At 38.1% G+C, this 15,457-nt stretch overlaps 1 protein-coding gene across 1 annotated transcript in view; it reads left to right on the top strand.

The window, feature by feature from the left end:
* LOC139759348 (uncharacterized) overlaps positions 1-15,457 on the top strand; it is an 87,895-nt gene that overhangs the window by 67,333 nt on the left and 5,105 nt on the right. Inside the window, exons 7-8 of the mRNA XM_071681475.1 lie at positions 8,683-9,261; positions 13,720-13,870. Of these exons, the coding sequence (XP_071537576.1) occupies positions 8,683-9,261; positions 13,720-13,870 (730 nt within the window). The remainder of the gene's footprint in view (positions 1-8,682; positions 9,262-13,719; positions 13,871-15,457) is intronic.

Raw genomic sequence — 15,457 nt, 5'->3', positions numbered from 1 at the left:
ACCCTCCTGTATATTCAGGCCCTGATTGCTCAAAATGTTTTTCACTTCATTCTTCCACCTCCAATTTGGTCTCCCACTTCTCCTTCCACCCCCCACCTCTGACACATAAATCCTCATTGTCAATCTTTCCTCACTCATTCTCTCCATGTGTCCAAACCATTTTAATGCACCCTCCTTTGTTCTCTCAGCCACACTATTTTTGTTACCACACGTCTCTTACCCTTCGTTACTTACTTGATCAAACCACCTCACACCCCATATTGTTCTCAAACATTTCATTTCCAACACATCCACCCTTCTCCATACAGCCCTATCTATAGCCCATACCTTGCAACCATATAACATCGTTGGAACCACTATTCCTTCAAACATTCCCATTTTTTGCTCTCCAAGATAACGTTCTTGCCTTTTGCACATTCTTCAGTGCTCCCAGAACCTTCGCCCCCTCCCCCACCCTTTGACTCACTTTCATGGTTCCGAACACTTCACTTCCTCCAGTTTTTCTCCAGTCATACTTACCTCCCAATTAACTTTTCCCTCAACCCTACTGAACCAAATAACCTTGCTCTTATTCACATTTACTCTCAACATTCTCCTCTCACACACTTTACCAAATTCAGTCAGCAACCTCTGCAGTTTCTCACCCGGATCAGTACCAAATTCAGTCAGCAACCTCTGCAGTTTCTCACCCGAATCAGCCACCAGCGCTGTATCATCAGAGCAACAACTGACTCACTTCCCAAGCCCACTCATCCACAACAGACTGCATACTTACCCCTCTCTCCAAAACTCTTGCATTCACCTCCCTAACCACCTCATCCATAAACAAATCAAACAACCATGGAGACATCATGCACCCCTGCCTCAAACCAACATTCACTGGGAACCAGTCACTTTCCTTTCTTCCTACTGCTATACATGCCTTACATCCCTGGTAAAAACTTTTCACTGCTTCTAGCAACTTACTTCCCATGCCATATACCCTTAAAACCTTCCACAAATCATCTCTATCAACCCTATCATATGCCTTCTTCAGATCCATAAATGCTCCATACAAGTTCATCTGTTTTTCTAAGTATTTCCCACATACATTCTTGAGAGCAAACACTTGATCCACACATCCTCTATCTCTTCTGAAACCACACTACTTTTCCCGTCTGATGCTCTATACATGCCATTACCCTCTCAATCAATACCCTCGCATATAATTTCCCACGAATACTCAACAGACTTATACCTCTTTAATTTGAACATTCATTCTCATCCTCTTTGCGTTTGTACAATGGCACTATGCATGCATTCCACCAATCCTCAGTCACTTCACCATGATTCATATGTACATTGAATATCTTCACCAACCAGTCAACAACACAGTCACCCCTTTCTTAATAAATTCCACTGCATTACCATCCAAACCCATCACCTTGCCGGCTTTCATCTTCCGCAAAGCTTTCACTACCTCTTCTCTGTTTACCAAACCATTCTCCCTGACTCTTTCTATGCACACCACCCAGACCAAAATACCCTATATCTGCCACTGTATCATCAAACACATTCAGCAGACCTTCAGAATTCACACTCCATCTCCTCACTTCATCACTACTTGTTATTACCTCTCCATTTGTCCCCTTCACCGATGTTCCTATTTGTTCTCTTGTCTTATGCACATTATTTACTGCCTTCCAAAACATCTTTTTATTCTCCCTAGAATTAATGATACTCTCACCCCAACTCTCTTTTGCCCTCTGTTTCACCTCTTGCACCTTTCTCTTGACCTCCTGTCGCATTCTTTTATAAATCTCCCAGTCATTTGCACTACTTCCCTGCAAAAATCTTCCAAATGCCTCTCTCTTCTCATTTACCAACAACCTTACTTCTTCATCCCACCACTCACTACCCTTTCTAATCTACCTACCTTCCACCTTTTTCATGCCACATACTTCTTTTGTGCAAGCCATCACTGCTTCCCTAAATACATCCCATTCCTCCCCCACTCCCCTCGTGTCATTTGCTCTCGCCTTTTGCCATTCTACACTCGATCTCTCCTGGTACTCTCTCCCACAAGTCTCCTTTCCAAGCTCACTTACTTCACCACTCTCTTCTCCCCAACTTTCTTTTTTTCTGAAAACCTCTACAAATCTTCACCTTCGCCACCACAAGATAGTGATCCCTCCAGCAATCCCTCTCAGCACATTAACATTCAAAAGTGTCTCTTTTACATGCCTTTCAATTAACACGTAATCCTGTAACGTCCTTTGACCATCTCTCCTACTCACATACGTATACTTTTGTATATCTCTCTTTGTAAATCAGGTATTCCCAATCACCAGTCCTTTTTTAGCACTCAAATCCACAAGCTCTTCACCATTTTCATTTACAACTGAACACCCCATGTACATATTAATTATACCCTCAACTGCCACATTACTCACCTTCGCATTGAAATCACCCATCACTATAACCTTGTCTCGTGCATCAAAGCTGCTAACACTCACTCAGCTGCTCCCAAAAATAGTCACCCATTTCTCTCCATCCACTTGCAGTTTAATCCACATCAATCTAGAATTTACTTTGTTACACTTAATTACATACTCCCGCAACTCCTGACTTTACACCAAAGACATTCTCAAACCACTCTTCCCCTCTACCTTTGAGCTTCATTTCACTCAGAGACAAAACATCCAGGTTCCTTTCCTCAAACATACTACCTATCTCTCCTTTCCTCTCATCTTGGTTACATCCACACACATTCAGACGCCCCAATCTGAGCCTTCAAGGAGGATGAGCACTCCTTGCTTGACTTCTGTTTTCCCTTTTAGAAATTTAAATACAAGTAGGGGAGGTTGATAGACTTCTGCTTATGCCCCCTTTAGTCGCTTTGTACGACATGCAGGGAATAAGTGGGATGTGTTCTTTCTCCCGTTTCCCATGTCAGTGAGGTAGCACTAAGAAACAGACGAAGAATTGCCATTCACTCATTTACATATATATATATATATATATATATATATATATATATATATATATATATATATATATATATATATATATATATATATACATATCAACATTTACAGATATACATATACATATCAACATTTACAGATATACATATACATATATATATATATTTTTTTTGCTTTGTCGCTGTCTCCCGCGTTTGCGAGGTAGCGCAAGGAAACAGACGAAAGAAATGGCCCAACCCACCCCCATACACATGTATACACATACGTCCACACACGCAAATATACATACCTACACAGCTTTCCATGGTTTACCCCAGACGCTTCACATGCCCTGATTCAATCCACTGACAGCACGTCAACCCCGGTATACCACATTGATCCAATTCACTCTATTCCTTGCCCTCCTTTCACCCTCCTGCATGTTCAGGCCCCGATCACACAAAATCTTTTTCACTCCATCTTTCCACCTCCAATTTGGTCTCCCACTTCTCGTTCCCTCCACCTCCGACACATATATCCTCTCGGTCAATCTTTCCTCACTCATTCTCTCCATGTGCCCAAACCATTTCAGAACACCCTCTTCTGCTCTCTCAACCACGCTCTTTTTATTTCCACACATCTCTCTTACCCTTACGTTACTTACTCGATCAAACCACCTCACACCACACATTGTCCTCAAACATCTCATTTCCAGCACATCCATCCTCCTGCGCACAACTCTATCCATAGCCCACGCCTCGCAACCATACAACATTCTTGGAACCACTATTCCTTCAAACATACCCATTTTTGCTTTCTGAGATAATGTTCTCGACTTCCACACATTCTTCAAGGCTCCCAGAATTTTCGCCCCCTCCCCCACCCTATGATCCACTTCCGCTTCCATGGTTCCATCTGCTGCCAGATCCACTCCCAGATATCTAAAACACTGTACTTCCTCCAGTTTTTCTCCATTCAAACTTACCTCCCAATTGACTTGACCCTCAACCCTACTGTACCTAATAACCTTGCTCTTATTCACATTTACTCTTAACTTTCTTCTTTCACACACTTTACCAAACTCAGTCACCAGCTTCTGCAGTTTCTCACATGAATCAGCCACCAGCGCTGTATCATCATCGAACAACAAGTGACTCACTTCCCAAGCTCTCTCATCCCCAACAGACTTCATACTTGCCCCTCTTTCCAAAACATATATATACATCATCCCCAACAGACTTCATACTTGCCTTTCTTTCCAAAACATATATATACATGTACATATTCATACTTGTTTGCCTTCATCCATTCCTGGCACTACCCTGCCCCACAGGAAACATTATCACTACCCCCTGCTTCATTTTGATATTTGTTTTATCATTCTTTGTCGCTGTCTCCCACGTCAGTGAGGTAGCGCAAGGAAACATATGAAAGAATGGCCCAACCCACCCACATACACATTTATATACGTACACGCCCACACTTGCACATATACATACCTATGCATTTCAACGTATACATACATATACATACACAGACATGTACATATATACACATGTACATATTCATACTTGCTGCCCTCAACCTTTCCCGTCTCCACCCTGCCACACATGAAATTGCACCCCCTTCCCCGCAAGCGTGCGAGGTAGCTCCAGGAAAGGCAACAAAGGCCACATTCGTTCACACTCAGTCTCTAGCTGTCATGTGTAATGAACTGAAACCACAGCTCCCTTTCCACATGCAGGCTCCACAAAACTTTCCCTGGTTCACCCCAGATGCTTCACATGCCCTGGTTCAATCCATTAACAGCATGTCGACCCCGGTATACCACATCGTTCCAATCCACCATGTTCCTTGCACACCTTTTACCCTCCTGCATGTTCAGGCCCTGATCGCTCAAAATCTTTTTTCACTCCATACTTCCACCTACAATTTGGTCTCCCACTTCTCCTCGTTCCCTCCACCTCTGACACATATATCCTCTTTGTCAATCTTTCCTCACTCATTCTCTCCATGTGACCATACCATTTCAATACACCCTCTTCTGCTTTCTCAACCACACTCTTTTTATTACCACACATCTCTCTTACCCTTTCATTACTTACTCAATCAAACCACCACACATCACATATTGTCCTCAAACATCTCATTTCCAATACATCTACCCTCCTCCGCACAACCTTATCTATAGCCCATGCCTCGCAACCATATAACAATGTCGGAACCACTATTCCTTCAAACATAACCATTTTTGCTCTCCGAGATAATGTTCTTGCCTTCCACATATTCTTCACCGCTCCCAGAACCTTCGCCCCCTCCCCCACCCTGTGACTCACTTCCGCTTCCATGGTTCCATCCGATGCTAAATCCACTCCCAGATATCTAAAACACTTCACTTCCTCCAGTTTTTTCCATTTAAACTCACCTTCCAATTAACTGGTCCCTCAACCCTAATGAACCTAATAACCTTGCTCTTATTCACATTCACTCTCAGCTTTCTTCTTTCACATACTATACCAAACTCAGTCACTAGCTTCTGCGGTTTCTCATCCGAATCAGCAGCCAGCTTTGTATCATCAGCGAACAACAACTGACTCACTTCCCAAGCCCTCTCATTGACAACAGATTTCATACTTGTCCCTCTCTACAAAACTCTTGCATTCACCTCCCTAACAACTCCATCCATAAACAAATTAACAACCATTTTATAGGAACTAATACCATTTCATGAGTTCAGAACTCACTTTATTGTGCCCATCTTACTTTGTTACAAAATATATGTACAACATATAGTGCAGAATTTAATCCAACAATTAAATTTTGCACTGTATGTTGGGAACTTCAGTGAAGGGCACTAATGGGGAGGTGATAACAAGTAGTGGTGATGTGAGAAGGAGATGGAGTGAGTATTTTGAAGGTTTGTTGAATGTGTTTGATGATAGAGTGGTAGATATAGGGTGTCTTGGTCGAGGTGGTGTGCAAAGTGAGAGGGTTGGGGAAAATGATTTGGTAAACAGAGAAGAGGTAGTAAAAGCTTTGCGGAAGATGAAAGCCGGCAAGGCAGCAGGTTTGGATGGATTTGCAGTGGAATTTATTAAAAAAGGGGGTGACTGTATTGTTGACTGGTTGGTAAGGTTATTTAATGTATGTATGACTCATGGTGAGGTGCCTGAGGATTGGCAGAATGCGTGCATAGTGCCACTGTACAAAGGCAAAGGGGATAAGAGTGAGTGCTCAAATTACAGAGGTATAAGTTTGTTGAGTATTCCTGGTAAATTATATGGGAGGGTATTGATTGAGAGGGTGAAGGCATGTACAGAGCATCAGATTGGGGAAGAGCAGTGTGGTTTCAGAAGTGGTAGAGGATGTGTGGATCAGGTGTTTGCTTTGAAGAATGTATGTGAGAAATACTTAGAAAAGCAAATGGATGTGTATGTAGCATTTATGGATCTGGAGAAGGCATATGATAGAGTTGATAGAGATGCTCTGTGGAAGGTATTAAGAATATATTGTGTGGGTGGCAAGTTGTTAGAAGCAGTGAAAAGTTTTTATCGAGGATGTAAGGCATGTGTATGTGTAGGAAGAGAGGAAAGTGATTGGTTCTCAGTGAATGTAGGTTTACGGCAGGGGTGTGTGATGTCTCCATGGTTGTTTAATTTGTTTATGGATGGGGTTGTTAGGGAGGTGAATGCAAGAGTTTTGGAAAGAGGGGCAAAAATGAAGTCTGTTGTGGATGAGAGAGCTTGGGAAGTGAGTTGTTGTTCGCTGATGATACAGCGCTGGTGGCTGATTCATGTGAGAAACTGCAGAAGCTGGTGACTGAGTTTGGTAAAGTGTGTGAAAGAAGAACGTTAAGAGTAAATGTGAAAAAGAGCAAGGTTATTAGGTACAGTAGGGTTGAGGGTCAAGTCAATTGGGAGGTAAGTTTGAATGGAGAAAAACTGGAGGAAGTAAAGTGTTTTAGATATCTGGGAGTGGATCTGGCAGCGGATGGAACCATGGAAGTGGAAGTGAATCATAGGGTGGGGGAGGGGGCGAAAATCCTGGGAGCCTTGAAGAATGTGTGGAAGTCGAGAACATTATCTCGGAAGGCAAAAATGGGTATGTTTGAAGGAATAATGGTTCCAACAATGTTGTATGGTTGCGAGGCGTGGGCTATGGATAGAGTTGTGCGCAGGAGGGTGGATGTGCTGGAAATGAGATGTTTGAGGAGAGTGTGTGGTGTGAGGTGGTTTGATCGAGTAAGTAATGTAAGGGTAAGAGAGATATGTGGAAATAAAAAGAGCGTGGTTGAGAGAGCAGAAGAGGGTGTTTTGAAATGGTTTGGGCACATGGAGAGAATGAGTGAGGAAAGATTGACCAAGAGGATATATGTGTCAGAGGTGAAGGGAACGAGGAGAAGTGGGAGACCAAATTGGAGGTGGGAAGATGGAGTGAAAAAGATTTTGAGTGATCGGGGCCTGAACATGCAGGAGGGTGAAAGGCGGGCAAGGAATAGAGTGAATTGGATCGATGTGGTATACCGGGGTTGATGTGCTGTCAGTAGATTGAATCAGGGCATGTGAAGTGTCTGGGGTAAACCATGGAAAGCTGTGTGGGGCCTGGATGTGGAAAGGGAGCTGTGGTTTCGGGCATTATTGCATGACAGCTAGAGACTGAGTGTGAACGAATGAGGCCTTTGTTGTCTTTTCCTAGTGCTACCCCGCACACATGAGGGGGGAGGGGGATGGTATTCCATGTGTGGCGAGGTGGCAATGGGAATGGATAAAGGCAGACAGTGTGAATTGTGTGCATGGGTATATATGTATGTGTCTGTGTGTGTATATATATGTGTACATTGAGATGTATAGGTATGTATATTTGCGTGTGTGGACGTATGTGTATATACCTGTGTATGGGGGTGGGTTGGGCCATTTCTTTCGTCTGTTTCCTTGCGCTACCTCGCAAACGCGGGAGACAGCGACAAAGCATATAATAAATAATTGAGATGTATAGGTATGTATATTTGCGTGTGTGGACGTGTATGTATATACATTGTGTATGGGGGTGGGTTGGGCCATTCTTTCATCTGTTTCCTTGCGCTACCTCGCAAACGCGGGAGACAGCGACAAAGCAAAATAGATAAATGAATAAATATGTTGTAGATATATTTTGTAATGTCGTAAGATATATTTTTCCAGTTTTATTAACTTGAAGAAAATTTAAAGTTTTTACCTTGAAATATATTTTCTGTTTAACCCTTTTCATCTCAAGGTCACAGAAATATTTATTAGATCCATACTGTTGGTGATGGAATTGAAATATTTGGAATAATCATTTGCAGATAACAAATGAAAAGCATGATGTCTACACTTTCATTAATTTTCTTCAAATATTCATTTACATATTCATCTTTGCATTTTAATATTTACTGTCAAATTTCTGTATATATATTGTGATACACGATTAGCCAGGAAAATATAATTCCTGGTGCATTATTGGTACTTTTCATGTTATTTATTTCTTCCATATTGATTATGGAAGACTTTACTAGTGCTGATTTGATATCATCTCAAGGAATAGTAGATAATATTTAGAAACTGAACAAGAGTAGTATGTAGCAGGTAGGCTGATCATATTTATAAAATTTTTTGATGCATTAGGTAGGTGGGAGCAAACACATTGAAGCAGAGAAAAGTAGGTAATGTAGCTTGTTGGTTTATGAATCCATGTTAATGCATGTGGTACTTTCTTTCAGATTTATTGAAAAAGTTCCTTCATGGTAGGGCAAGACTTGCTTCAGTGAGTAATCCTGAGTCAACTTTTGAGGATCATGGGATGAATCCAGCTGGTAAAAAACATGATTTTGGAAGTATTGATAGTAAGTCTTTCCCAAAGATCAGTGGACCAAGTGGTAAAAGAAATGATAGAATGTTGATATTGAGTGAAGAATTTAGAACTGGTAATTACTTAGCTAATAATGATCCTAAAATGTTAGAAAGATTAAGCTGTAAAACTTCAGATTGCTGTCAGTCAGTCCAGGGATGCAGCAAATCATCAAACAATGTAAAACCAAGCTTCTCTTCATCATGTGTAGAGGCATTAGTAAATAGTGAAGGTAGTGATAAAAATGGTAACAGTTTGCTTACTAAAACAGTAGATAGTGAAGGTAGTGATAAAAATGGTAACAGTTTGCTTACTAAAACAGTAGATAGTGAAGGTAGTGATAAAAATGGTAACAGTTTGCCTACTGAAACAGTAAATAGTGAAGTTAGTGATACAGATGGCAACATTTTGCTTACTAAAACAGTAGATAGTGAAGGTAGTGATAAAAATGGTAACAGTTTGCTTACTAAAACAGTAGATAGTGAAGGTAGTGATAAAAATGGTAACAGTTTGCTTACTAAAACAGTAGATAGTGAAGGTAGTGATAAAAATGGTAACAGTTTGCTTACTAAAACAGTAGATAGTGAAGGTAGTGATAAAAATGGTAACAGTTTGCTTACTAAAACAGTAGATAGTGAAGGTAGTGATAAAAATGGTAACAGTTTGCTTACTAAAACAGTAGATAGTGAAGGTAGTGATAAAAATGGTAACAGTTTGCTTACTAAAACAGTAGATAGTGAAGGTAGTGATAAAAATGGTAACAGTTTGCTTACTAAAACAGTAGATAGTGAAGGTAGTGATAAAAATGGTAACAGTTTGCTTACTAAAACAGTAGATAGTGAAGGTAGTGATAAAAATGGTAACAGTTTGCTTACTAAAACAGTAGATAGTGAAGGTAGTGATAAAAATGGTAACAGTTTGCTTACTAAAACAGTAGATAGTGAAGGTAGTGATAAAAATGGTAACAGTTTGCTTACTAAAACAGTAGATAGTGAAGGTAGTGATAAAAATGGTAACAGTTTGCTTACTAAAACAGTAGATAGTGAAGGTAGTGATAAAAATGGTAACAGTTTGCTTACTAAAACAGTAGATAGTGAAGGTAGTGATAAAAATGGTAACAGTTTGCTTACTAAAACAGTAGATAGTGAAGGTAGTGATAAAAATGGTAACAGTTTGCTTACTAAAACAGTAGATAGTGAAGGTAGTGATAAAAATGGTAACAGTTTGCTTACTAAAACAGTAGATAGTGAAGGTAGTGATAAAAATGGTAACAGTTTGCTTACTAAAACAGTAGATAGTGAAGGTAGTGATAAAAATGGTAACAGTTTGCTTACTAAAACAGTAGATAGTGAAGGTAGTGATAAAAATGGTAACAGTTTGCTTACTAAAACAGTAGATAGTGAAGGTAGTGATAAAAATGGTAACAGTTTGCTTACTAAAACAGTAGATAGTGAAGGTAGTGATAAAAATGGTAACAGTTTGCTTACTAAAACAGTAGATAGTGAAGGTAGTGATAAAAATGGTAACAGTTTGCTTACTAAAACAGTAGATAGTGAAGGTAGTGATAAAAATGGTAACAGTTTGCTTACTAAAACAGTAGATAGTGAAGGTAGTGATAAAAATGGTAACAGTTTGCTTACTAAAACAGTAGATAGTGAAGGTAGTGATAAAAATGGTAACAGTTTGCTTACTAAAACAGTAGATAGTGAAGGTAGTGATAAAAATGGTAACAGTTTGCTTACTAAAACAGTAGATAGTGAAGGTAGTGATAAAAATGGTAACAGTTTGCTTACTAAAACAGTAGATAGTGAAGGTAGTGATAAAAATGGTAACAGTTTGCTTACTAAAACAGTAGATAGTGAAGGTAGTGATAAAAATGGTAACAGTTTGCTTACTAAAACAGTAGATAGTGAAGGTAGTGATAAAAATGGTAACAGTTTGCTTACTAAAACAGTAGATAGTGAAGGTAGTGATAAAAATGGTAACAGTTTGCTTACTAAAACAGTAGATAGTGAAGGTAGTGATAAAAATGGTAACAGTTTGCTTACTAAAACAGTAGATAGTGAAGGTAGTGATAAAAATGGTAACAGTTTGCTTACTAAAACAGTAGATAGTGAAGGTAGTGATAAAAATGGTAACAGTTTGCTTACTAAAACAGTAGATAGTGAAGGTAGTGATAAAAATGGTAACAGTTTGCTTACTAAAACAGTAGATAGTGAAGGTAGTGATAAAAATGGTAACAGTTTGCTTACTAAAACAGTAGATAGTGAAGGTAGTGATAAAAATGGTAACAGTTTGCTTACTAAAACAGTAGATAGTGAAGGTAGTGATAAAAATGGTAACAGTTTGCTTACTAAAACAGTAGATAGTGAAGGTAGTGATAAAAATGGTAACAGTTTGCTTACTAAAACAGTAGATAGTGAAGGTAGTGATAAAAATGGTAACAGTTTGCTTACTAAAACAGTAGATAGTGAAGGTAGTGATAAAAATGGTAACAGTTTGCTTACTAAAACAGTAGATAGTGAAGGTAGTGATAAAAATGGTAACAGTTTGCTTACTAAAACAGTAGATAGTGAAGGTAGTGATAAAAATGGTAACAGTTTGCTTACTAAAACAGTAGATAGTGAAGGTAGTGATAAAAATGGTAACAGTTTGCTTACTAAAACAGTAGATAGTGAAGGTAGTGATAAAAATGGTAACAGTTTGCTTACTAAAACAGTAGATAGTGAAGGTAGTGATAAAAATGGTAACAGTTTGCTTACTAAAACAGTAGATAGTGAAGGTAGTGATAAAAATGGTAACAGTTTGCTTACTAAAACAGTAGATAGTGAAGGTAGTGATAAAAATGGTAACAGTTTGCTTACTAAAACAGTAGATAGTGAAGGTAGTGATAAAAATGGTAACAGTTTGCTTACTAAAACAGTAGATAGTGAAGGTAGTGATAAAAATGGTAACAGTTTGCTTACTAAAACAGTAGATAGTGAAGGTAGTGATAAAAATGGTAACAGTTTGCTTACTAAAACAGTAGATAGTGAAGGTAGTGATAAAAATGGTAACAGTTTGCTTACTAAAACAGTAGATAGTGAAGGTAGTGATAAAAATGGTAACAGTTTGCTTACTAAAACAGTAGATAGTGAAGGTAGTGATAAAAATGGTAACAGTTTGCTTACTAAAACAGTAGATAGTGAAGGTAGTGATAAAAATGGTAACAGTTTGCTTACTAAAACAGTAGATAGTGAAGGTAGTGATAAAAATGGTAACAGTTTGCTTACTAAAACAGTAGATAGTGAAGGTAGTGATAAAAATGGTAACAGTTTGCTTACTAAAACAGTAGATAGTGAAGGTAGTGATAAAAATGGTAACAGTTTGCTTACTAAAACAGTAGATAGTGAAGGTAGTGATAAAAATGGTAACAGTTTGCTTACTAAAACAGTAGATAGTGAAGGTAGTGATAAAAATGGTAACAGTTTGCTTACTAAAACAGTAGATAGTGAAGGTAGTGATAAAAATGGTAACAGTTTGCTTACTAAAACAGTAGATAGTGAAGGTAGTGATAAAAATGGTAACAGTTTGCTTACTAAAACAGTAGATAGTGAAGGTAGTGATAAAAATGGTAACAGTTTGCTTACTAAAACAGTAGATAGTGAAGGTAGTGATAAAAATGGTAACAGTTTGCTTACTAAAACAGTAGATAGTGAAGGTAGTGATAAAAATGGTAACAGTTTGCTTACTAAAACAGTAGATAGTGAAGGTAGTGATAAAAATGGTAACAGTTTGCTTACTAAAACAGTAGATAGTGAAGGTAGTGATAAAAATGGTAACAGTTTGCTTACTAAAACAGTAGATAGTGAAGGTAGTGATAAAAATGGTAACAGTTTGCTTACTAAAACAGTAGATAGTGAAGGTAGTGATAAAAATGGTAACAGTTTGCTTACTAAAACAGTAGATAGTGAAGGTAGTGATAAAAATGGTAACAGTTTGCTTACTAAAACAGTAGATAGTGAAGGTAGTGATAAAAATGGTAACAGTTTGCTTACTAAAACAGTAGATAGTGAAGGTAGTGATAAAAATGGTAACAGTTTGCTTACTAAAACAGTAGATAGTGAAGGTAGTGATAAAAATGGTAACAGTTTGCTTACTAAAACAGTAGATAGTGAAGGTAGTGATAAAAATGGTAACAGTTTGCTTACTAAAACAGTAGATAGTGAAGGTAGTGATAAAAATGGTAACAGTTTGCTTACTAAAACAGTAGATAGTGAAGGTAGTGATAAAAATGGTAACAGTTTGCTTACTAAAACAGTAGATAGTGAAGGTAGTGATAAAAATGGTAACAGTTTGCTTACTAAAACAGTAGATAGTGAAGGTAGTGATAAAAATGGTAACAGTTTGCTTACTAAAACAGTAGATAGTGAAGGTAGTGATAAAAATGGTAACAGTTTGCTTACTAAAACAGTAGATAGTGAAGGTAGTGATAAAAATGGTAACAGTTTGCTTACTAAAACAGTAGATAGTGAAGGTAGTGATAAAAATGGTAACAGTTTGCTTACTAAAACAGTAGATAGTGAAGGTAGTGATAAAAATGGTAACAGTTTGCTTACTAAAACAGTAGATAGTGAAGGTAGTGATAAAAATGGTAACAGTTTGCTTACTAAAACAGTAGATAGTGAAGGTAGTGATAAAAATGGTAACAGTTTGCTTACTAAAACAGTAGATAGTGAAGGTAGTGATAAAAATGGTAACAGTTTGCTTTCTAAAAGTAAAGACTGCATTATTGCTGAACTGTTAGTAGATCTTATAAAGAGACCAGAGTTATGCCAATCATTCCCTCATTTGTTTTCATTATGCCAGAAGATTACATTGTTGCCATTTCTTAATGCTAAGACAGAGCAGTACATGTTTAATCTTGCAGTCTTAGAGATGTTGCTCGTTGGTAAAGTTGAGAAGCAGCTTATATCTCCAATTTCTCTAATTTTTCTGGAAGGTCCTCCAGTAGAAAGCATAGATACTAATCATCTTTTGGATCTTTGGTCAAAGAAATTGAAATTGAGTTTTGCAAGAAGGTAACAGCAGCAGGAAAAGATGTAAGCTTTGTGGTGAATTGTATTGTATTTACCTCCTGGTTAAAGAGTCCAGATTCATTTTGCATATATCTCAGTAAATTTAGCAATCCCATGTAAATAGGTACTCTAGATATGTAAAAGGTGTTGACTTTGTAAAATTTTTACATTTTGATGTAAACTATTGTTAACTGAAAAGAATATAATTTTTTTGTCCTGTATGTTAGGCTGGCTTTAGAGTTAGCCATGTTGGGACCAATTTGAAATTCCAGCCAAGACTTTGTGTACTGTCTGGATACTTAGCTACAAGTTTACCCAGAAAAGTTCAGTTTGTGTGCTATGAATTCCTTATTTAATAATGAATAAGTGGAGTGGGTTTAGAAATTCACATATTTATTAAGGCAAATTAATAATTGTTTTAGCAATGAGATATGAAATATCAGGGTTTTAAATGCATTTCAAATATGATCATATTTTATACATTTGGGATTTTGATGCACACAAGGTATTGAATGTAATTTTGGTATTGGCTTTATTGTTTATCACTGGCTTTCATATGTGTCACCCATGTTGATGAGGTCAATCACTTCCTAGGTGCTAAGTTAGACACAGCTGGTCTGAGGCTGCATATATGGAAATACATCAGTTACAGCTGGTCTTAGGTATGTTGCATTTGGTATCAGGTCGCTCAGTCTTACGCCTATCATACGGTATTATGTCATTTATAATTGCTCACCCACATCTAATATGTCAACCTAAGATAGTTTCATGATCATAAAAGCTGGTTGTAGGTACCTAATACTTATAAATACATGTATGATGGACTGAAGACCAACTTTGATTGACCTAAGACTAGCTGTGATTAAAGTAAGGCCATCTATGATTGAAAGAAATGTATATATGAATATGTTTGATACAAGCATGAAGCACCTGAACAAAACCCCAAAGCCTCAGACCCTTATACCCTGCAAGATTTAAAATCATTTACAAACTAAAACTTCTTTTAACCAAAAGTGACTCGAAACTGAAATGGATTCAAAGCAAAACATTACTTGAACTTAGTAACTGGTTTAGTGGGGGAAACTTTTGGAAAATCAGAATAATTTTCTTTACGCTATATATGAAGACAATATAGTAGCACTAGGAAAAACAAACAAAAAAAGGCCACATTCTGTCTCTAGCTCTTATGTGTAATGCATTGAAACCACAGCTTCCTATCCACATCCAGGCCCCACAGACCTTTCCATGGTTTACCCCAGGTATTTCACGTGCTGGTTCAGTCCATTGACAGCATGTCGACCCTGGTATAGCACATTGTTCCAGTTCACTTTATTCCTTACATGCCTCTCATCTTCTGGTATGTTCAGGCCTCGATCGCTCAAAATCTTTTTCACTCCATTCTTTCACCTCTAATTTGGTCTCCCACTTCTCCTTCCCTCCACCTCTGACACATATCCTCTATGTCAACCTTTCCTCACTCATCCTGTCCATATGTTCAGACCATTTCAACATGCCCTCTTCTGCTCTCCATCCACACTCTTTTTATTACCACACATCTCTCCTACCCTTTCATTACTTACTTGATCAAAC

Source organism: Panulirus ornatus, chromosome 3 (assembly GCF_036320965.1).
Source record: "Panulirus ornatus isolate Po-2019 chromosome 3, ASM3632096v1, whole genome shotgun sequence".
NCBI lineage: Eukaryota > Metazoa > Arthropoda > Malacostraca > Decapoda > Palinuridae > Panulirus > Panulirus ornatus.
The sequence above is the reverse complement of the archived record's forward strand: the minus strand, read 5'-3'. Positions and strand labels throughout refer to the sequence as shown.